General features: G+C 41.0%; 1 protein-coding gene across 1 annotated transcript; it reads left to right on the forward strand.

Annotated features, from left to right (window-relative positions):
- The first annotated feature begins 12,314 nt into the window (after positions 1-12,314).
- LOC120665795 lies at positions 12,315-24,289 on the forward strand. The gene is made up of 16 exons (XM_039945473.1): positions 12,315-12,496; positions 14,171-14,692; positions 14,913-15,159; positions 15,558-15,856; positions 16,016-16,189; positions 16,358-17,092; positions 17,165-17,259; positions 17,359-17,412; positions 17,522-17,610; positions 17,728-17,790; positions 17,955-18,500; positions 20,327-20,401; positions 21,418-21,488; positions 21,572-21,629; positions 22,942-23,143; positions 23,270-24,289. The coding sequence occupies exons 2-16, from the start codon at positions 14,295-14,297 to the stop codon at positions 23,905-23,907; spliced, it is 3,744 nt and encodes a 1,247-aa protein (XP_039801407.1). The 5' UTR covers positions 12,315-12,496; positions 14,171-14,294; the 3' UTR covers positions 23,908-24,289.
- Positions 24,290-24,441: the final 152 nt, after the last annotated feature.

The following is a 24,441-nucleotide window of genomic DNA, read 5'->3' on the forward strand; positions in this document are numbered from 1 at the left end:
CTAGATCCAAGCATCACTCCAAGCTCTTCTCCCCCTTCGGCATCAATTGCCAAGATCATCAATCCATCGGCGGTGGCAGCGGGTAGAAAGGGTGATGCAGATAGAACTCTGGAGGCGGCACTGGAACCGGAAAAACTGAGTAAAAGTGGTCTGAGAAGCCCGTGAACGCAGCACTGAAAGTGTCATACCTCTGCTCTAACTGCTGATGGTGATGCTCAAGCTGCTGAAACTACTCAGAAGAAGGCATGTCATCAAATCGAGTATCCAAGGCTACAATGTCAGAGTGTAGACTCTCCTGAACCCCTCTCATCTGAGTCATCATGGGCTGGAACATGGTTTCATTGAACTGCTGAGTCATCTGCTGCTGTATGTTCTGAAAGCCAAGGTTCATCTGAGTCTGCATCTCAGTCACAATGCTATCCATGTGAGAAGTCATACCCTGCAGCATCGATGCAAAGTATGAGTCAAAATACCCAGCTGGAGGTGCCCACTGTGGCTGCATTGGAGGCTGTGGAGGTGGCATAGCATGCTGTGCTGTAGCTGCTCCCATGTGAGCATCATCATCATCATTATCATCATCCCCATCATGCTCCTCCTCCTTCATATCATCACCAGGAAAGGGAGTCAAGGGCCTCAAGAGAAAAGCAGTGTCATTCTTGAACGGCCTGAATGGAGTGTGCATGCACTCACAAATCCCTCTGAAACTAGTCTTGGCCTTGATGATGGACATGATGTAAGGTGCAAAGTAGAGGTTCATCTCAAGGTTTAGCCTCAGATCTGCCAACTGATCCATGATAAGAGCAATGCTATTGATTATGTTTCCATTCATGACATGAGAGATCACATTCCAGTAAAGACCTCTAATCTTGTCCTTGTTTCCACTCTTAGGCATAAAGGTAACTCCAGGAATCTTGTTAATCACTGCAGGATGATGCCTAAGACCCTGAGTACCCCCAAACATTCTAGCAATCCCAATATTAACAGGCTCATAATAGATAGAATAATCAGTTTCAGGTAGAGGATTTTCCATCACAATATCCACAGTTTGCGCATTTTTCATGAGATCATAGTATAACTGATTTGCAACAGCAAACTGAGCAAAGGTAGCATAATATACCCTCTTCCTGGTTTTCCACCATATCTTTTCTTCTACCATGTTAATCTCTAGGGTGGCATAGAACTGACGAATGACTGTTTCATTCCAATCACACCTATGCTGCAGGAATTTTGCTAGACCCATGTGCTCAAATCTATCAAAAAGTGCAGACATGATTGATTGTGTCCTCATATACCCTAGGTCTATGGTTTGATGCTTGAAGACAGTTTTCTTAACCAAATGACCAAAATAGGCATCTTGTTGTATCATAGTACTAAAATAGAGAATGTTGGTGTCACATTGTTCATGGAGTTGATTCACTGACCTTGCATTTGAGTATGATTCAGTAGTCCACTGCCTGCTTGGAAGGTCTAACCCCATAAGATCGGTGACATCATCCTCATCACCTTCAACATCTTCCTCTGAAGAATCATCACCAACACCCCCAACGGACGATGCAGCAGCCAAGTCACTTGGGTTAGGAGCATAATCCACATCATCTGAGTCATCACTATCTCTTTGCCTCTTGGAGGACACGGCCTTTTTGATCTTGGAAGTAGTGGCCTTTTGGATCTTCCGATGTGGCCTGAGATCAAGAATTAACCATAAGAACAATTTTCCAGGCGATAGAATCAAACCACACAAGACATGTCAATTCAGCAGCAATTCCAAAAAGCCAGACACTTGTAGACCGTCCGCACTCTGAATGCAGACCGTCCGCGCTTCACTGAACCACCAGAGCGGACCGTCTGCGGTCAGTAGGCGGACTGTCCGCGGTCCATAGGCGGACCGTCCGCAGGTGCTTTGCTAGCACTGAGGCGGACCGTCCGCGGACCAATGGCGGACAGTCCGCAGTACATTTCTGTGGCTGAATTTATCTCTGCATAGCCTCTGGTGAAAAATTCCATGAACGGCGGACCGTCCACCTCTTACCCGCGGACCGTCCGCTCTACCAAATTTCTGACAGCTCTGAATTTTGTCAACTTTCACAATTCCAACATCAATTTGGAATCATTGCTCATATAAAAATCCAAAAATCTCAAAACTAGCATAAAAACCTTCCAAAAACTCATACGAGCGAGTATCAACAAGAGATCAAAAATAAATCAAGTAAAATCACGAAAACTCATACAAGGCTAAAAAATTCCTCAAAAATGTAGAAAAATGCAACAAGGGATGCAAATAAGAACCACATGCCACATGTGTTAGTTTTCAAGCCACATTTGAGAAGTCGATGATATTTTGCTCATTTCTCAATTTACAAAACCGAGATTCATTCAATGGCTTGGGAAATATGTCGGCTAACTGATCATCCGTTCCAATTCCATCAATCTTGATATCACCCTTGTTCACATGATTTCTAAGAAAGTGATGACGGATATCAATATGCTTGGTTCTTGAATGTTACACCGGATTAGTTGGAATTTTCACAATGCTTTCATTATCACACAATAAGAGAATATCATCAAACTTCACACCAAAATCAAGAAGAGTTTGCTTCATCCATAACAATTGTGCACAACAACTTCTGGCCGAAATATATTCCGCTTCGGCGGTTGAAAGAGCCACGGAATTTTGCATCTTTGAAGACCAAGAAACAAGAGACCTTCCAAGAAATTGACAATCACCGGAAGTGCTCTTCCTATCAACTTTGCACCCGGCATAATCCGAATCCGAAAACCCAATTAGATCAAAATGAGCACCCTTGGGGTACCATAAACCAATATTTGGAGTGAATTTTAAGTACCTCAAGATCCTTTTGACGGCGGTCAAATGATATTCTCTAGATGCAGCTTGAAATCGAGCACATATGCAAACACTAAACATGATGTCGGGCCTAGATGCGGTCAAATAAAGTAAACTACCAATTATAGAACGATAAAGCTTTTGGTCAATCGGGTTACCTCCCTCATCTAGGTCGAGATGCCCATTTGTAGCCATAGGAGTCTTGATTGGTTTTGCATCTTCCATACCAAATTTCTTCAAGATATCCTTCACATATTTAGATTGACACACAAAAATTTCTTTCTTGAGTTGCTTGGGTTAGTTGAACCAATCATGGACATATCAAATTCCCTAGATATTATTTCACAAAATTCCTCACAAAAGCTTGGGTTAGTTGAACCAAAGATAATGTCATCAACATAAATTTAGGAAATAAACAAATCCTTACCAATTGCTTTTATAAACAAAGTAGCGTCAACCTTACCAATTTTGAAGCCCTTAGAAATAAGAAAATTCCTCAATCTTTCATACCAAGCCCGTGGAGCTTGCTTAAGACCACAGAGAGCTTTAGAGAACTTGTATACATGATTTGGCTTCTTAGGATCTTCAAAACCGGGAGGTTGCTCAACAAATACAAGTTCACTAATTTTGCCATTCAAGAAAGCACTTTTCACATCCATTTGATAAAGTTTTATGTTGTGAGAACAAGCATATGCCAATAAAATTCTAATAGCTTCTAATCTAGCAACGGGAGCAAAAGTTTCACCAAAATCCAAACCTTCGACTTGAGTGAAGCCTTGAGCCACCAATCTTGTTTTGTTTCTCACAACCATTCCATCTTCATTTTGCTTGTTTTTAAAGACTCATTTAGTACCAATGACATTATAATTCTTGGGCCTCTCCACTAGATCCCAAACTTGATTCCGGGTGAAATTATTCAATTCTTCATGTATAGCCTTCACCCAATCCGGATCCCTCAAAACTTCATCTACATGGTTAGGTTCAAGAAACGATACAAAAGAATAGTATTCACAAAATGAAGCAATGCGAGAACGAGTTTGGACACCCTTACTAATATCACCCATGATTTGATCCACGGGGTGATCCTTTGCAAGAACATGATGAATTCTTTGAGAAGCAATGGGATCTTGAGTTGATGTAGAAGGTGAACTAGATGAACCCATTTGATCTTGTACTTGAAAATCATTATTACTTGAATCTTGTACAATTGGTTGTGCTTGATCATTTGAGATAGAGGTTGAAGGATTTACTCTAATAGAAATAGAAGGACCATCTTCATCCTCGTCTTCTTCTCTTGGTCTAACATCACCGATTGACATAGTTTTCATTGCATTTCTCAAGTCATCATTTTTCACATCACCAAGATTTTCTTGTTCACCATGAGACCCATTGGTTTCATCAAACTCCACATCATATGCTTCTTCAACAATACCATGAGTTTTGTTCTAGACCCGATAAACATTGCTACAAGATGAATACCCAAAAAAAATATTCATTACATTTACTTTGAAACTTTGATAACCTAGTTCCCTTCTTGAGAATATAGTATTTAATTTGCAACCAAAAACTCTAAAATATGAGATATTTGGCTTCCTTCCAATGAGCAATTCATATGGGGTCTTATTATGAAATCTATGGCAATATAATCTATTTGAAGCATGACATGGCGTGTTGATTTCTTCGGCCCAAAAACTATCCGAAACATTGTACTCGGAGAGCATTGATCTTGCCATATCAATTAAAGTTCTATTCTTCCTCTCAACAAGACCATTTTGCTCCAGAGTGTACTTGGTTGAGAACTCATGCTTGATTCCCTTTTCATCACACAATTCCTCAACTCTTGTGTTCCTAAACTCACTTCCATTGTCACTCCTCACTTTCTTCACTTTGAGCTCAAATTCATTCTCGGCCCTTGTTATGAATTTCTTGAATAGATCATATGTATCGGCCTTGTCATGAAGAAAGAAAACCCATGTATATTTTGAATAATCATCCACTGCCACAAGACAATAGCAATTTCCTCCAATACTTCTATATATTGTAGGACTAAATAAATCCATATACAATAATTCCAATAGTCTCTCGGTTGACATAACACTTTTAGTGGGATGAGCATTTGCAGCTTGCTTTCCGGCATGACATGCACTACATAACTTATTTTTTTTTTAAATTTCACATTCTTTAAACCAACTACTAAATCATGCTTCAAGAGTCGGTTAAGTTGTTTCATGCCAACATGACAAAGTCTTCTATGCCATAACCAACCCAAAGATGATTGAGAGAACAAGCAAGTAGACAAATTTGCCTCTCTAGTAGCAAAATCTACGAGATATACATCATCATGTCTAAATCCCGTAAAGATGTGATCATTTTCATCAAACTTGTCACTATAACATTATCCTTAGTGAAACTACACTTATAACTAAAATCACATAGTTGAGTGACCGACAAGAGATTGAACTTGAGAGAATCAACTAGCAATACTTTTGAAAGAGAATGATCACTTGAGATAGCAATTGTACCAATTCCTTTGACCTTGCCTCGACTATTGTCACCAAAGGTGATATCACTATAGCCAATCACATTCTCATCAAGAGAGAAAAACATTTTTGGATCACCGGTCATATGTTGAGTGCATCCACTATCAAGCACCCAATGTCTTCCTCCGGCCTTGTAATTTACCTATAAAAGAGAAGTAACTCTTTTAGGCACTCAAATTTTCATGGGTCCTTGGATGTTAGTGACCAAGATTTTAGGCGCCCAAATTGCATTCTTTTTAGCACCATATATAGGTAGCCCAACATATTTAGCACTAACACAACCCGTAGAATCCTTTATAAGAACATAACTAGAATCAAAGGATATGGCTTTGTTGTTGGTGCAATTCTTCTCATTATGGCCCATCTTCTTGCATTTTTTACAATATGGCCGTCCATCTTTCTTCACAAAGACGGTCTTGGTGTCATAAAAGGTCTTTTTGCCCTTCTTTGGAATATATCCAAGACCTTGCCTATTCCAAGACCTTGCCTATTCAAGATGAACTTTTGGCTTGACCAACAATGGTTGAATTTGGCTATACTATCATAGCATTTACTCAAATCGATCATTGGTCAAACAAATCACCTCCTTCTTCAATTTTTCATTCTCGAAGACAAGTGACTCATCACAAGAAGACTTATCACTTGTGCTACATAAGGGGTTAGTAGAGCTAGATACACAACATGATTTGCAAATTTCACTACTAGCCCCCATGCTCAACTTAGCCTTGTTCTTGTGATCAAGTAAGGTGTTGTGAGCTTCCTTAAGCGTCTCATGAGTTTCCTTAAGATTCTAATGAGAGGTCTTTAGCTCCTCATAGGAAGCTTGGAGTGAACCATACTTCAACTCCAAGTCCTTCAACTTTTTTTTCCATGATCACAAATTCACAGGCATCGGTGAGCATGTCTACAAGATCATCATATGAAAATTCTTCAAGTTCATCATCTTGTAATATCTTTGCACCACCCTTTGTCATAAGATAATGTGGTGTATAGAAGAGTGATGGAGCCTCCTTGATGGAGATCCCGGCAACTCCCTTGGATGGCTTGTCATCATCATCATCATCATCATCGGAGCTTGCATCAAAATCCCACTCAATAAAATAGGCTTGACCATTTTTCTTCTTCTTGATGAAAATTTTCTTTTTCTTCTTCTCATTATTTTTCTTGTCTTTCTTATTCTTGTCATTCTTCTTGTTTGGACAATTTATGATGATACGACCCACTTCACCACATTGGAAGCATGTTTTGTCAAGAAAAGGATTTTTTCTTGATGATTGTCCTCTCTTGCCAAAGTTCTTCTTGCTCATCATTTTATTGAACCTTTTGACAAAGAGAGACATTTCCTTATCCGATTCTTCCTCTTGACAACCATTTTCTTCTTCATTCTTGCCATCTTGAGCTTTGAAAGCCACACTTTTCTTTTTCTCATCAATTGTTCCACCATGAGCTTCATCTTGAGATTTCTTGAATATATCATGAATAAACACTTCTCCCAATATTTGTATGGGAGTAGCGGTCTTCACATTTGACCTCACAAGCAAGGTCACAATAGTGTCATATCTTTCCGGAAGACTTCTAAGAAACTTGTGAGAGAAATCCACATCCGGCACTTCAAATCCAAGACCTTTGAGCTCATTCACAATATCATTTAGCCGGTTAAACATCTCGGCCACACTCTCATCCATTTTCATGGCAAATTTACTAAACTTGCCTTTTAGCACATATAACTTAGCTTCCTTCACACTTGATGTGCCCTCATGAATTTCCATGAGCTTTTTCCATATCTCATTTGCATTTGTGAGACTTTTGACTCTATTGAACTCACATCAAGAGCACTAAAGAGCACATTTACCCCTTGATCATTTAGCACTTCATTTTCCTCATATAGGGGGGGTCAAATTCTTTGTGTCTAAGATGACATATCCATCATTTATAACTCTCCATAACTTTCTACTCATAGCCTTGAGATGAGCCGACATCCTAATCTTCGAATAATCATAATTGTTTCCACCAAAGAAGGGTGGCTTCCCAACATGAATACCATTATCACTAGTCATTGTTCTACTCCAAGATGATTAAATCCGTAATTTAAGGAGTACTAAGCTTTAATGCCACTTGTAGGATCAAGAACACCGAGTAGAGGGGGGTGAATATGTGGTTTAAATCTAAAAACACCAACACTAGAAAAATTTAATTAGTAACAAAAGAAAGCCATATGTCATACTATAACTATCTCTAGTTTGGGTTTGCAACCTAGGGTGACAAGATACAATTCAAGCTCTAGTAAAGTAAATTGCTCAAAGTAAATGCATTAAACAAGATGAGCAAGAGAGATAATCGAGCTTGACACAAGAATTTATCCCGTGGTGTCGATGACTTGCCGGTCACCCCTAATCCACGTTGAGGTGGATTCCAACAATCAACCGCTCCTCTATCAAGAACTCTCTTGATCTTGAGTCGGCTTGAATCAAGGAACCGCTCCACACCTCGATTCCACTAGAGTTGTTCTTCACCACTCCGGTGAGGTGAGCACAAGACCTCTCACAACCGAAATCGGGGCTCCTCAACAATCTCCTTGGAGGTGCTCCACGAAATCCACTTCTCCAAGCTGTCTAGGGAGCGGCAACTCCCAAGAGTAACAAGTCGATGATGCTTGCTTGAAGTTTCCCTAGTGCCACAAAGCTCAAACACTAGATGCAAAGCACTAGGATGCTCTCACACTCTCAAGGATGCAATCACTAAGCAAGGATGTGTGAAAGAGATGGCTCAGCTCTAAAGAGTCAAGAATGTAGTCCAAATGGCCAAGAGAGCCACAGAATGGCCGGCATTTGGTATATATAGACATCCCCTCAAAAACTACCCGTTATACTCATTTCTGCGTAATCGCGGACCGTCCGCGGTTCAAAAATCGGACTGTCCGCCCTTATAAACCAGCGAGTCAGAGTGCAATGATTGTGTGTCAGAACTAGCCGTTGGTGCCCTGGCGGACCGTCCGCTCCCAAAGGGCGGACCGTCCGCGGTTATAAGTTCTAGACCACGACCACCAGAGACGAAAAACGTCTCTGGTCACTTTCTCAAATGAACGGCGGACCGTCCGCGCCCCAGGGGTGGACCGTCCGCCGTTCAACCTCAGAACCCACCAGAGACCCAAAACGTCTCTGGTACAAATGTTAAGTGACCGTCGGACCGTCCGTGCACCAGCAGCGGATCGTCCACCATTCAGACCATCAGCGCAACCAGAGATGCAACGTCTCTAGTACAATTGAGTTAGAGGGGCGGACCGTCCGTCCGTCTGGACCGGACCGTCCGCCCATCATTTAACTTTCCCACCAGAGACAAAACATGTCTCTGGTCATTTTCAAAGTGTATGGCGGACCGTCCGCACCCCAGGGGCGGACTGTCCGCACTTAGGCAGTCAGCACTCAAACTTTAGTTCTTTTTCAAACTTTTCAAAATGTCGTTAGTCCTCATGCTTGCATCTAGACATTTTGAGCAAAATGGCACTAAAGACCCATCAAGCACGAGTGCACGACCCTTCTTGATAGTACGGCTATCTATCCAACAAACCCGGTCATTTTTCATCCACTAAACGCCTTATGACCGATAAAATGCAAAAGCCCTATTTGATACATTTGCCTTGAGCCCGAGCTTTGCACATCATCTCCAAAACTTCATACGATCACAATCAAATCCCTTTCATCCGTGGATCAACCTATGCTCATTATCTCAAATGAAATTGTTAATCCACAAACTGTTGTCATTAATTACCAAAACTCGAATTAGGGACCTAGATGCTTTCAATCGTCTCCCCTTGAATCACGCCCTCCCCTGTCGTGCTCCCGCCGATCCGCGCCTACGCCTCCCCTACCCTCTAATGCAGCCCTTTCCCTATCCGCCGCCGCTGCAATCGTGCCCTCGCTCGTCGCTCCTCTGCCCTCTCATGCTGCCGCTACAATTGTGCCTGTCCCTACGCCACCACTGCATCCTCTCCTTGTGCTGCCCCCTACCCTATCTCGCTTCCCCTGACCTCTCCATGCGCTGCCCCTGCTTGTTCCGCCGCTCCTGGCCTCTCCCTACGTCGTGACGTCCCTGGATCAACGTTGCCACCCCCTGCCCTCCCGTCGACCATGGAGCAGCACCGCCAACCTCTCCCATGTTGTGCACTCCTACCTCTTCTTTTGGCATTCAGGAGCTGTAAATATCCCTCCCTCTCATGCTACTGGATTGAATTAGTGGATGATTGGCTAGTGTAGAATATGGTGCATAGATGTTTTTTCTACCAAATTAAATTAGTGGATGATTGGCTAGTGGAGGATATGTTTCATAGTTGTTTTGCTACTGAATTGAATCAGTGGATGATTGGCTGAATTGCATGTTTTGCTACATAGATGTTGTATAGGATTTTTTTTCTTTCAGATGTCCAAGATGAACTGATGATGTTCTCATCCAACTCAAACTACCACAGATGACGTGAATATGGGTGCATTGCGTGATGCTACCGCTACCGCTATGATTTCATGATTTAGTTCTATCCATCATTTAATGTACTCGAAATTTAGAAATTACTGTTGGTCTATCTTTCGGTATATTTGTGAATTTAACATATATTTGATATTATTGTAATATAATTATGTAGTCAAGATACTAAAAAAAGTAAGAATTATTAAGTTTTGCTCATATTTAGTAAACAAAAATAAGATAGTATTTGCCTCACGAGCACTTCAGATATTTACCACTCAATCCAGAGAATCGACTCAAAATAATCACGATTGCCAAATACCTAGCTTATATAGATAGCCAATTCTCCAAATAATTGGCTTATCACATAATCTTGCAGAGAAACGAGATCCAGATAAGCAGAAACAAACATGTAGGGGTGGTAAAGGGCCATAATTTTTTGCCTAGATAATTTAAGGGCCGGGCCATAAAAGGATCGGGCTCTAATGTTATTCAATTTTGAGCTAAAAAAAATTAAGGACCAACTAGGATTGTGAAGAGTGCATTAGGGCCATGATCCATTACCACCCCTACAAACATGACCATTATATGGCGATAACATCCTTTTTTAAAAGTTGAGCTTCATTTATAGTCTGAGGGTATTTTTGTAGTTGCACATCATAGTGCATCATAATCCATCCATAACCCACCCCTTCCTTTGGGAATGGATTGGTGGAATAAGAAGCTCTCATTTTTCTTTTTCCAAACCTTTATTTTTCATATTACTTAATATCCTAATATGCGATAGGATCTATCCCCACCCTTGATGACCCATTTCCTCCCTTCATTTCCCCAAGGTGTTGTTTGCATAGCACGAGGGAAGGGAGAGGTATATGAAGTGGGTATGATGCTGTTTGGATTGCATGAGGGGATATGACAAGAATACGAAGTGTGTTATTTAGGGGTGGTTTTGAGTTAGGGATGCATTATTTTATGGCTATACTACCCTCTTTTAAAGTGGAGTTTCATTTATAGTTTGAGGTATTTTTGTAATTTCACACAATAGTGGCATAGTGCACCATAACCCATCCATTCCTTTGGAATAGATTGGTGGAATAAAAAGCTCTCAATTTCCGTTATCATGACATCAATAATAGAAAACAATACATCCACTGTTTTATCTATTGGCTTGCTATCTCTTGTATGTGTTGAAGTGCCCTTTCATGTTTAATTTGATCTAGATCGTACAAGAATAACATGCACATATTTTCTCAACTTTCCGCAGCACTGCTCAATAGGCAAATTGAGGAGGGAAAGAAATAGCTAAGGGTAAAGAGGTATTTTTACATTAATCTAATGCTATTTGGACCAACCTAAAAATTAAAGTTAAAGGATTAAATTGGTTTTTTTTTTCTAAAAGCTCAGGTACAAATTTTACCCTCGGAACCATACACCTATTGCGTCTTTACAAATCTAATCAAGGGTCCTGTTTGGATCCATGAGTTATTTTTTATCTCTCCCTCAAATAGCCCAAATAACCCTATAGGGAGCCATATTTTGTGGCTATTTGGAAATAACCCACCCAAAAACTATACCCCTCAAGAGGTGATATTTGGATTATTTTAAGTGGGGTCCACTGCAGCAAGAGAGATAGTGAGGCTGTAATGATTGAGAAAGTACATTAAATGCCAAATAACTCTTATATCCAAACAGCTCAAGGGTTATTTTGGTGGAGGGCTATTTCTATGGGCTAAAGAATAGCCAAAAAATAACTCTGGGATAGTTTTCCAAACAGGACCAAGATTAGAGATATTTGTCTTAGAAAACAAAAGATCAACAATATGGAACAAATGGACTTTTACTCTACTTTTAGTGAGTCTCTAAAGCGCACCTGTCAAGCTTTTATTTAAGAAAGTATAACTTTAGAATGCACACAACACACGCTACACCACTATACACACACACATACACTATAAGAGAGATTGAGGATCTACAATACCCAGTGTGCGAAAAACACACAATACCACTGAATACGCACGCGCCTACTTCGGTCTCAGCACTCCGAACGCGGGTGGGCAGCACGAGCCCCCGCTCAGCTGACCAACCGAGCACCGCTGGGTCCTCGCACTTGTCAAGCTTCGATCGGTCACTGCTCGACATGTCCCTGATTTTCAATTGCTACTTTGCTAGCAAAGGCGAAGGCGAAGGAGTGTGTTAAGCGAGGTTTCATGTCTAGGTTTGTCTCCATATTATACCTGCATAGCGTGAGACAAAAATGTTTTGGCTGTAATGCGGCGAATGCACTGTTTTGTTTGATCTTCTACGCATAAATTCGGATAAAAGTGGAGCACGGAAGAACAACATCAGCAACAAAAAGAAAATTCTAACAGATCACCTGCTCCCCCCTTCTCCCACTGCCACGTGGGTCCGGTCCCACCTGTCATCGGCACATACCCGCCGCCCTTTTAACCGTCTCTTCTCCCGTCTCTCCGTTTAGACCGACGGCGACCCCACCGTCCCCCTTCTCTCTCTACGCTCCTTCCTCCGCCTTCACCGAGGCTTTCTCTCTCCTCTCCGTTCTCCGGCTCGAGGAGCTCCTCCTCCGGACCTCGCCAAGACAAATCGGCCGACCACCCCCCGCGTCGCTGGATTGGAGATCCGGATCCCCCCGCGCGCGGTAAGCCCTAATTCCCCACTTTACGCGCAATCAGACTCCGGCGAGCAATCGCGTCGGTTCCGCGTAACTCCGGCGTCTGCAAATGGTTCGGGTAGCTCCTGTAGCTTGGGAGGAAGGGCACTTTTGCGGGTCGCGTCTTCACGACGTGTGGGGCCCACCTTGGGTGGGCAGTGCCTTCATCCGCGGCAAGGGTTTGGGGAGCGGGATCCGGGGAGGGGTCGGACGGTCGCTTGCGCGTGGGGCGATGTGGTCCGGGGGTGAGGTAGAGCTACTCCGGGTCGGAAATGGTGACGGATCGCCTTGCTGGGATTAGTGGGATCTCTGCTGAGATCTGGGGCGGTGCGTGAAGCCTTGTGGATTGAGCTGGGTGTGCTAGGTTCTGGTGGTGTCAATTTTGGCCTCTTGCTCCGCTTTGCGTGTAGGGTGGGGATTCTCGATTGCTCTGTGCCGCATGGCGGTGTGATAGTTAGCAGTGGGCTGTGATTGGCTAGCGGCTCATCATGGGCTTGTTTCTGTCTTAAATTGAAGTAGAGGAGTTTGAGCTGCTTCATTTGTGTAGTGGAGTACAAGGATTAAGGGGCATGGTGGTTTTGCTTAGGGGTGCAAAGAGGTGCACCTAAGGATATCCACTGCCCCTCTTTAGTTCAAAAGTTTGTACTAATTTTTCAGAGTGGGAGCTCAATTTGAGAAATTAGTACAATTTTTTGAACTAAAGAGGGGCAATGAAATTAGTACAAAGAGGTGCACCTAAGGATATCCACTCCTGCTTTTGTAGCTTCGAGGTCCATGCACTTTGGATGGATCATGGTTATTTTGAATTGGTAGCTTCGGGATAATGGTAGTTTTGTACTGGTCATCACTCATCACTAGGTTGATGCCTCACTTAGATGATTTCACAACTTGCATCGTGCTGATTTCATTCATCGCTGGTCATATTTGTTAAGAGTTATGGAATATAGATGAGTGCATTTAGTGTGCGTCTGGCGAAGCTCCCAGAGCTGATTCTCTGCTGAATCCAGCAGGAGCTCTACCAAACAGTTTTTTTAGAGAGAAGTGATTCTCTGCTGATTCTGTGAAATAATCTAAGTGGCTGGGAGCTGAAAAAAGTAGCTTCTTCTGATTCAGTGAAGTGATTCTCCATCCTGAAGAGTTTATGCTAGAGAATCAAAGAGAATCACTTTCAGCTACAGAATCACTTCTCTCATAGAATCAGCTCCTATTGAGAATCAGAATCAGATAGAACTCTACCAAATAGGCCCTTAGTAGCATACTGTTGCATTTATGGAACTAATCTTAATAGAAGTTTACAACTTAATTACTTCACATATTTATATATAAGCAGCATTGTCATATTAGAATGCATTTAATTACTTTTTGCAGATTATGTGAAATAGTTCTTACTTAGAAGGTTCCAGTATTGGAAGAACATTCTTTTTGGGCTAGGTTAGTATATAGACAAAAAAGAATAAGTTAATATGTTAAATCATATACTTTATGTTGAAGGAATAAGATCATTCTGATACTGTTTTTGCTAGGTTAGTAGCCTTACTATTGGAAGAGCTATTTTTCTGTCTAAAAGCTAGCTTTTACTTCTTACTTTGGACATGCTGTGTGTGGTGTGAACTGAGTAGTTGGAATTGTGGAAAGAAATCATTTTGAGGTTTGTTTTCACAGGTACTTCAGCGATTTGAAGATTCTATACTACCTTTAGCTTCATGGTTGCAAGACTAAGTCGCCGTCACCTTCTGAATTTGTGTTCAACATGTTAGTGGTTTAAAAATTCCCAGAATTGGGGGTAATGGCATCTAGTACAAAATCTGATTTGGTGTCTGGGAGCCCTGATGGGCATGGATACTTCAATCCACAACGTGGGCCCTATGCAGCTGCTTCATTGGAAAGGTCAGGAAGCTTTCGTGAAGGTGGTGATAGTTACACGATGTTTTCAGCATCAAGCTCATCAAGGTCAGCAGGAGTGGACTCTGTCGGTCTACTTCAATCACTTGCTGTGGATTTAAGAGCTGTAACTGTGGATCACAAGACATCTCGGTTAGATCTTAAGAAATCAATAAGTTCCATTTTTGGAACCAGCACAGAAGATTCAACATCAATTCCATCTCTTGGAAGAAATCTACCAAATTCTATTGAAGAGATCAGACGCATGAGGAGTAATCTTAACGATGCCTCAAATAAGGCCAGGTATTATTTCACTAATCACTTTGTTATCTTGAGATGAACTTATCAAATAAAATGGATGAACTTATCAGATAAAAGGGGTTAGCAGATACTTGAACATAATCTCCATTTTTTCAAAGAAACACATCATCAACACAAGACTTTGTAGCGATGCTGTTTTTTACCTAGCACTTAGGGATTTATATGTGGGTAACTTTGTGTTCATTTTGGAGTATTTTTTCAGGGAAAGATCTAGAGCTTTTGGTGGTGCTGTAACAAAGCTTGATAAACTTTGTCCCAATATTGTACGAAAACGTTCTCGGGGAGATGGTTCATCAAATGAACGAGTGTTATCATCTGGAGGAGCCATTCCTAAAAATGTTCCTCAAAGCCATTTAAATGCAGATGATATGGAAGTTGGACTTCAGAGAGGAGAAGAGAGGACAAAGAATGCAGGACAAAACAGGAGAATACGTACATCCATAGTTGAGGTTGTGCCTCTGCCTTGTATCTACAAATATTATTATTAGTTGTTTGTTTTGCTTTTATCCTTATAAAAAGGTTTTAGTAGTTGGTTGCAATTATGTCGTTAAAATGATACGATCAGGATTCAGGTTTGGGATAAGTAGAGAATGAGCTGCCTGCTTTGAACTCATTTATGTATGTGAAATTCCTTGCGCATTAACATAGGCCTTGGATGCATGTGTGTTTTTTGTGTGGCTTCGTTGTTTACTTTTAGCATGCTAAATGTATTATATTGCCATTATTAGTTTCCATCTGATGATACTTCCTGCACATAGAGATCATGTCATTGGGTGCCTTATTTAGCCTACTATGGATTTTTTGTACTGTTTGTAATTTTTTTCCTGATGGTCATCTGATTTGTTAGATGGATGCAAGGACAGCTGGTCCATCAAGGGGGCCTGGGCCTGTTGATAGAATCTCAGATCCTGGCAAAGCCACCAATGGCAGTTCTGCAGTCTCAGAAGAAAAAATCAGAGGTTTGGCAACTAGTATTGATGGTTGGGAGAAGCCAAAGATGAAGAAAAAGCGATCTGCCATTAAGGCAGACATGTCATTGACTGGTGTTTCGAGGAGTTCTGATGTAGACCGGGAGTCGAAACAAGGCATGCAACACAAGTTTAGTAGTGATGGTAGGGCGAGAATGGCAAGTTCCCCTAGTTTCAGGTTAGAAATTTAACCACCTTAGGCTTGGAATTTTTCATCTCTAATTCTCTATCGATTTTGAAATGCTATCCCTTTGTGCTTCTTTTAAGGGGCAGCTTAACTTTTGTTGCATGAACATAATGCTAATATGTTTCTCTCTGAATATTCTGTAATGTACAGGTCTGGAACTGTTGCATCTGGCCCAAATAAAGCAGATTTGCTTTCTGCACAAAATGGTCTTGTTGGACGACCCTTAAATAGGAGTGACCAAGACAGTGGCTTCCATCCTACTAACAAAAGGGAGCGTCAAGTTGTTTTAGATAAAGAAATGCCCAATCCAAGAACCATTAACAAGTAAGATATGCTTCTTTACCTGTTCCACTCTGTGCTCCTCTACTCCATTATTTACCACATTAAACTAGGTAGTTATCATCTGCTCCGCAATGAGGCTTAATCAGTTCAGATTAGCATTCCACCACCAACCCAGCTCACACCCCGGACACACACACATTGATTTTTCAGGCCTAATGAGGATGATAGTGGAGGTAACATCACATCATTACCGAAGGTGAATGGGTCTGCCAGGGGACCCCGATCAAATTCAGGTTCATTATTGAAGTCATCTCCAAACACCCATCGATTACAAGCTAATTCTGATGATTGGGAACTTTCTTCTGGTACAAATAAGTTGATTTCTGCTGGTGGATCTGGCAATCCGAAACGTACGAAATCTACGCATTCATTATCTCCTCCCACCCAGTGGGGTGGACAGAGGCCTCTGAAGATATCCCGTTCAGCAAGGAAGTCAAATTTGATCCCTATTATCACCACTGATGGTGCACTGGTACCAGGTTCGCTAGATAGTCCTGTCAATGAAGATTCTGCAGGGCTGCCAAGGCGTGCATCTGTAAATGGTCTTCAACAAACGAAACGGGGAGATCACGGGCTCTTAACTGGATCTGAAGGTGATGAGCCTGTAGTTGCTGAAAAAAAGTTAAGGGACAAAAGCAAAAGGGCTGGTGAACTGGATGATGGGCATGGCTCTGGTTTTCAGAAAATTGCTATCCTTGGACATCCTTCCAAAAGGAATAAGTTGTCAGCTGATGAGGATATTGGAGATGCTGCAAGGAGACAAGGAAGAGTTGGACGGGGTTTTACTCCAACTAGGCCTGGCACTCCTGTATCAATTGATAAGCTTGAAAATGCTCCGACTACAAAACAAAGAAGTGTGAGGACAGTCTCAGAGAGAAATGAGAGGTGATTTCTTCCTCAGCTAAAAATCAATTGTATTTTGCTCATCAATATTCTAACTCTGAATTTTCCATGTAGTAAATCTGGAAGACCAATGATGAAGAAGATATCTGACCGCAAAGGCAATGCACGTCCTAGGCATACCAATAGCAGTCTGCAATCAGACTCTCCCGGTACATGCTCAACAGCTTCTCTTGTTAATGACTAGAGCGTTTCATGCATTACAACAATTTCTATCAGACACCCTTGGACTTACCTTGTTCACTTTTCAGTGCAATCAGAAGATGACCATGAGGAACTTCTTGCTGCAGCAAATGCTGCCCTAAGTATTGACTTTACCTTCGCATTCTGTTATTTTTAAAACTTCCTCCTTTTGGAAACCATTGAATATTTGAATGATATATATATATATATATTTTTTTTTTCTTGTTGCAGGATCTGCTTATTCAAGTCCATTCTGGCGGCAGGTTGAACCTTTCTTCGCCTTTTTAACTACAGAAGATGTGGCTTATCTTAGTCAACAGGTAAAATGGGGTGATTTTCTGTTGTGTCAAAGACTTGGCCTATCTTAGTCAACGTGTCAATGACATTTTACTCTTCAGTACATTAATTTATTGTTTCTTGATTACTTTGTTGGTTAGATACATTTGCCAGACGATTCCACCTCAAGCAGGTCAATAGGACATGAAGACCAAAAGTATAAGGTACTTTATGTTTTTTTGTAACTTTGTTCAATGCAGTACCAGTACTAGCAAATTGGCTTAGTGGCGATATATTTCTGGGTAGTTACTGTACACGCAAATGGTAGGAATCGTTTCATAACTTCATTTAAATGAAGTCCTATGCTTAAGGTTTTTCCCCTATACAGGGTGGTCTGGAGTACATTTCACAGCCATCAACTCCAGCTGCAAGCAATAAAGATGATCACACTGCCCTTCCAAATGGTTTTGGCTTGAATCAATTGGATAATGGCATTACATGGGAGGCAAGCTGCATTGAACCTATCCTGGATCAACTTGTCCATGGGATTGGGGTACAAGGAGGGTCTTCAGTTGGCCAAAGACTTATTCAAGCTTTGATCGATGAAGATAAGGTTGAAAGTATTACTAACAACGCTTACATAAGTGATGAATATCCATTTGATACACATGAAATTCATTTTGATGACGGGGGATGGAAGCCCCATGCACATAATTATAAGTTAGAACCTTTAATGAATTTCGAAGCTCCAGTGAGGGCCCCAAATGGTCTGATGATGGATTCTGACTGGAAATATAATGATGGGCTGTCACATAAAAGCAGTAATGTCATGGATAAAGCCAAGGTGTGGCCTGAGTTCCAGTACAGTGAGATGTGCTTCAGTGATAGGATTATCATCGAGCTGAGTGAAGTCGGTGTATGTATTGAACCTGTGGTAGGTCCCCTCCCCCCCCTCTATAATCATAAAGTTTCTATTATTTGTCTTAGTTATTTTGATATATTTTTGCATTGTTTTAGTTTCTGTGTTTATTGTTTTTTATTCACTAATATGCATGTTACACTCGTGACGGTGTTACTTTTTTGAGGATTGGCCTTGGAGATGATATTCTTATGTAAGAAACATCAGGTACAGAAGAGCGCATTGGTGAACATATGCGCACACACACACACACACACAATCATACCCCTCGGATTGAATCTGGGTGCCCAAGTTGGTGATGGGAATTATCTCATTCCTCTTGGAGAGATGATATGAGTTTGTGCATATGTGCACCAATATAGTTTTGTGGCCCTGATGCTTTTTCATTCTTACAACAACAACAACATAGCCTTTTGTCCCAAGTAAGTTGGGGTAGGCTAGAGATGAAACCCAAAGGCAAAATAGACATATTCATCCCTCAACTTTTGGTCGAGGGTCAAGTTAGTCCCTTAACTTTCAATTAGATCAATTTAGTCCTCTAACTTCTATTTTTGGGTCAATCTCATCCTTCGTCCTAGTTGGTTGTCCATATCAGTGTGCCACATCACCCTAGACATTTTTTTTTGCTGACTCACCGCAAACCAAATGTCATATATGTTCCCTTCATCTATGACAAGGTCACTTAAACTCCATCCACCTCATTTTCTCATCTCGCACTGAATTTAACATTGAGTAAATTGAAAAGCAAGTCATATTTTTAGAGAAAATAAAGGGTTGGTGGTGGCCTCAACAATAGATGAAGGAGTGAGGGTATGCAAACAAGAGGTATATAGGATATTTTGCTATTGATGACTTCACAGAAAACACTCATAGGATGACATGGCATGCCAACGTGGACACACACCTAGGACGAGGGACAAGATTGACCTGAAAATAGAAGTTCAAGGACTAAATTGGTCCAATTCAAAGTTGAGGGACGAATCTGATCCTCATGCGATAGTTGAGGGACGGAAATGGCTATTTTGCCAAACCCAAAAGAAACAAAGGTCACAGTTCAAGCACGTTGATAGCTAGTCTCCAAGATGATACATAAAAAACTGTAAACAAATTATTTGACCTTGAGTTTTCCGTGTCTTCCTGTTAATATCTGCATGGGTCATGTTCGTAACTGCTAAGAGCTCCTTCCGGTTGTTTCCTTTTTAGATTCATCTCGCATTGATATTTGTTTGGTGACTTCTTTCCTTATATGGTAGCGAAACCTTTATTTCCCTATTGCTAGAATGTTTGGAATGAAAAGATCATGTGGATCTATTAAGCAGATCAGATGCGCTCATTTGTCTTCAAGCATATCAATATTTTGATAGCATTATAATATGACTGTTGGATTAGATAGAAGTGCTAGGCAAGCATATCCATATAAATGTTGTTCTATTCGTTTGATAAGTATTTGTATGTTGAACTATTTGGCCAGAACAAGAAAAACTTGCTATATTATTTTGGCTATTATCCTACTCTGTCATGCACTCTTCTCCCCTTAAATTTGATATTATCCTTTTTGTTTGGATTCATTGAACAACAGCATGGAGTTTTTTTTTCAAAAAAATTAGGAACACTAGTTTACTGTGATGGATCTTGAAAAGTCTTGAGGGTATATGTTAATGTTCTATAGCTTCTTACTTGAAGCATTTTAGTCTTAGTAGTATTTTTATTTTGATTCAGTTCATAACATCCCTTGTTTTATCAACTGATTTGAACCCCTTTTTTTTAAATCTTGATTTACTCAAATAGCATAGCAATTGGCAAATCATTTCTAGTGTTTTGACTTCTTGTTTCCATTTCAGCCTGATCTTGCACATAGTGAGGATGAGGATATTGATGCTGAAATCTGTAAATTGGAAGGCCAACTTCATAAAGAGGTATTTATAACTTACTAAGCGCATGCATGTGTCATATTTCTTCTTGATCCATTCTATTGTTTTTAATATCTTTGTGTTCGAGAAAAAAAATTATTTTTAATATCTTGAACCCATGTAAATTGGAAGGCCAATTTCATAAAGAGGTATTTATAACTTACTAAGCACATGCATGTGTCATATTTCTTCTTGATCCATTCTATTGTTTTTAATATCTTTGTGTTCGAGAAAAAATATTATTTTTAATATCTTGAACCCATGTCTACAATATTGCATATCATCTTTAACTGCTGCCCTTTTTTGTTGTGGTGAATTTCATTTCTTGATCAACTTGTTTTACTATCTTGGATGTCTTTGACCCATGTCTATATTATTAAATACCTTTTTTTTCTCGAATACGCAAGAGAACTGTGTATCATTGTATTAATAGAAGAGAGAGAGAGAGTCTTACGTAGACCCAAACACACACCCACACACCCTTACAAGTCCTTAATCGCCTATTGCTGTCGAGAAAGACCTGACCACACACCCACTAAGCTATGGTAGCACTGGCTGCGCGCAAGGACAACCCCTTAGCACCAGCTAAACTCCATAAATGGGCTTCCTCCCTAGCGCGGGTCAGAGCCGTAGTTATGGTAGGGGTAGCACCATTGAACACACAATCATTTCGAACTTTCCAAATGGTCCAAGCACCAAGGATTATGAGGGAGTTTAGGCCCTTTCTTGTATCGCCGCTGACCATCAAAGCCGACCTGTCCCACCAATCATCGAACGAAGGTTCGTCAGGCTGTGGAGCAAGTGTTGCAAGACCAAAAAATTGCAGCAATTCAAACCAAAAATGCCTTGCAAAAACACAGCCTACGAGCAGATGTTGAATGTTCTCCTCCTCCTGATCACATAGTGGACAACGATCCGGATGAGGGAGACCTCTCCGAGCAAACCGATCCGCTGTCCAACAGCGGTTGTGAGCAGCCATATTAAATACCCTTAATTAATTGTAGTACTTTCTGATGTCATAGGTTGTGGAGAAGAAAAACTTGCTATTGAAACTGGATGATATTGTTAGAACTGCAAAAGAGTCTCAGCAGAGGTATTTTCAGACCATTTGCACCTCTTACATAAACAAATTCTCATGTCGCAAACTCTTATGGATACTTGATGCACTATTAACAGAGAATTCTCACGGCGTGCTATGGAAAGACTTCTGCTGAGAGCATACGAGAAATATATGGTAACTCCCACAAATCTCCAAGATGCAGCTATTTGTCATTTTAGATGCACTACTATGTATTTTCCTAATTCCCAATTTGGTTCTACATCAACCTAATTTTGTTTCCTTTTAAGTTTACTGGAACTGTTTGTTCTATGAATCCATTCCCTTTATCACCATCCTTTTTCTTAAAAAGTATCTTGGTGCATTGTTCGTACATATGTTTTTCACTTGCAGGGCATATAATTTTTTGTTGATGTTTTCAAAAGTTATGCGTGTATCTTGCATGTTTTGATACAATGAGAATCTACTGAAATGCATTTTTTATGGCAAAAAAGGTTCATATACTCAAATGTATTTTTATGGCAAAAAAGGTAAATATGTTATTACCAGCAGCTCTTCAATATTGTAAGCGTGCTGCTGGTATCTTTATGTCTATTAAGTTCTTGTGTTATTTTCAAGGGTTAGTTGGATCCATGCCACTACAATTTCTTGAAATTGGATTTCATGTTGAAATCCATGCCATTGAGTGGCATGATTTTCAACATGAAACCCAAATTCACGGAGTTGTGGTGGCATGAATCGAAATTTACTTCTATGGTTTATTTTGCATCCAAAAATGTCAATTACTGTGTTGCGAGTGTAGTTTTTTTTCTCGAATATGCAGGAGAGCTGCATATCATTGCATTAAGAAGAGGAAAAGGCCAAAATAGCCAAGTTACACACACCACCACACACCCAAGACACACGCCACCACCCCAGCCCCTGGAGGGTTCACAGTTTCTGCAATGTACATGAGTATTTGTTCTTTCAATGCGCATCTAGGGCTAGGGCTTTCATTTGGTTCCCTGGTGCTGTTCCCAACTACTGGGTGTGAGACAGCTTCAGTAGTTTAAAACTTGTGTAGTTTTATTGGGAAAATTCGATTCATGCCACCACAACTCCGTGAATTTGGGTTTCATGTTGAAAATCATGCCACTCAATGGCATGGATTTCAACATGAAATCCAATTTCAAGAAATTGTAGTGGCATGGATCCAACTAACCCTTATTTATTTGAGGTGGGTAACATTAAGCAACATTTGAGCTTGAGCATTGTGTCATTATATGGAACTCCATTTGAGTGACACTTAATGTTCAAGTTTCACATAATTACATAAGAACTATGAAGTGGCATACGCTTGCACTGAATACATGATTAACAAAAATGCAAGATCATTAGATCAGCTTTTTGAGACATTTGTTGGCTCTGAGCCATGTTGCTTGCTTTGTGGATTATGAGATTCAGTAGTTTAACATAGTTAAGTGATTATCTGTTCTCTGCCAATCTCCAGGCTTTCTGTGGTCCAAATGTCTCAAGCAGCAAAAACATTAATAGAGCTGGCAGACATGCTGCTGTAAGTTTTGTCAAACGAGCACTAGCACGATGCCGAAACTATGACGAGGTGGGGACAAGTTGCTTTGATGAGCCCACTTTCAAGGATATGTTTTTATCAGCAACGTCTCATAGAAGCAGCTCGGATGCTGCCTCACAAGGTATTGCAGTCAACATAATAATTAATTAATTATTTGTGTTGTGTCTTTTATCAGTTCTTGTTTTGCCTTGTTTTCTGTCTCATATTGCCTGACCATCAGGGATCTGATTTATTATATTGTTTGCAGATAATAATACAACAGTGAAATCAGTTCATAGGGCCAGTGCATCAGATGCTTCGCGGGCAAGCAGTCACCTAACAGGTCTGTCGTTTGTGAAGGAGGATCCCTGGACAAACAATGTAAAACAAAGGGAACTGCTGCTCGATGAGGTTGTAGGTAGCATAACAGGTGGAACTATGAAAATCTCGGGGCTTGGTACCTCTCTTGTCAGCAATACAAAAGGAAAGAGAAGCGAGAGAGACAGGGAGGGGAAGGGGCACAACCGAGAAGGTGCTAGGTCTGGCCGTCCCCCATCCTCTAATGCCAAAGGTGAAAGGAAGAATAAAACAAAGCCCAAGCAGAAGACAGCGAACATCTCCGCGCCATCAAACAGTACTCCTAGGGATCCACAGCTTCCAGCCACAATAATGCCTTCGGGCAATGGCAAGGACAGCACAGCAGCTCCTGCTGCTGCTAGACGTGATGATCCAGCAAATACTTCAAATGATGCTGAAATGCCAGATTTGTCTAACCTCGAGTTGCCAGGAATGGATGTTGACTTTGGCGGCTGGTTAAATATGGACGATGATGGACTCCAGGATCTCGATCTGATGGGGCTCGAGATTCCAATGGATGATATAAACGAAATAAATCTCATGATATAGCCGTACATTTCCATCTCAACGGGGCCCAATAGAAAAGCTCCGTGTAGTGCACAGGTAACAGGTGATTTTCTCACGGTAACCACCAACCAGCAGGTTTAAAACCAGGCCGGCTAGGCTTCACATAGTTTTGATAAAATCTATAGAGACCTCTTCACAATCATCAACCACATTTTCTCCTTTTTGTACCATCGTGTAATTCGCCTCCCTACCTTGTACCCAATGTTCTTATGTCGTGTAGACGTGTACATATCTATTTTGGTGCTGTACAAGGCTGGGAGGCTAGTTGCATCATTTGTCCAGGTGTACTCCCAAGGTTGTATATATCAGTATATTACCACCATCCTAGTGCTGAAATAAAGCGCGTCAGTTATAGCTTTTACTCGCATCTTTCCTCTGCTGGCACTCTTGTTTGTTGCTGCTTCCCGTAACGGCTGGTGCACACCTTATTCGCTATTTGTTGTGACACTCAGACCGTATCTTATTGTGTTGCCTTTTATCAACATCATCTGTACGTATTTCGTTAAACGTTCTTCT

Source organism: Panicum virgatum, chromosome 3N (genome assembly GCF_016808335.1).
Source record: "Panicum virgatum strain AP13 chromosome 3N, P.virgatum_v5, whole genome shotgun sequence".
Classification (NCBI taxonomy): Eukaryota; Viridiplantae; Streptophyta; class Magnoliopsida; order Poales; family Poaceae; genus Panicum; species Panicum virgatum.

Coding starts and splice junctions, on each gene's coding strand:
- LOC120665795 (XM_039945473.1), top strand. CDS start 14,295: ATGGCATCTAGTACAAAATCTGATTTGGTGTCTGGGAGCCCTGATGGG. Junction 17,260..17,358: donor TCTGCAATCAGACTCTCCCG/GTACATGCTCAA, acceptor TTCACTTTTCAG/TGCAATCAGAAGATGACCAT. Junction 23,144..23,269: donor CTCGGATGCTGCCTCACAAG/GTATTGCAGTCA, acceptor TATTGTTTGCAG/ATAATAATACAACAGTGAAA.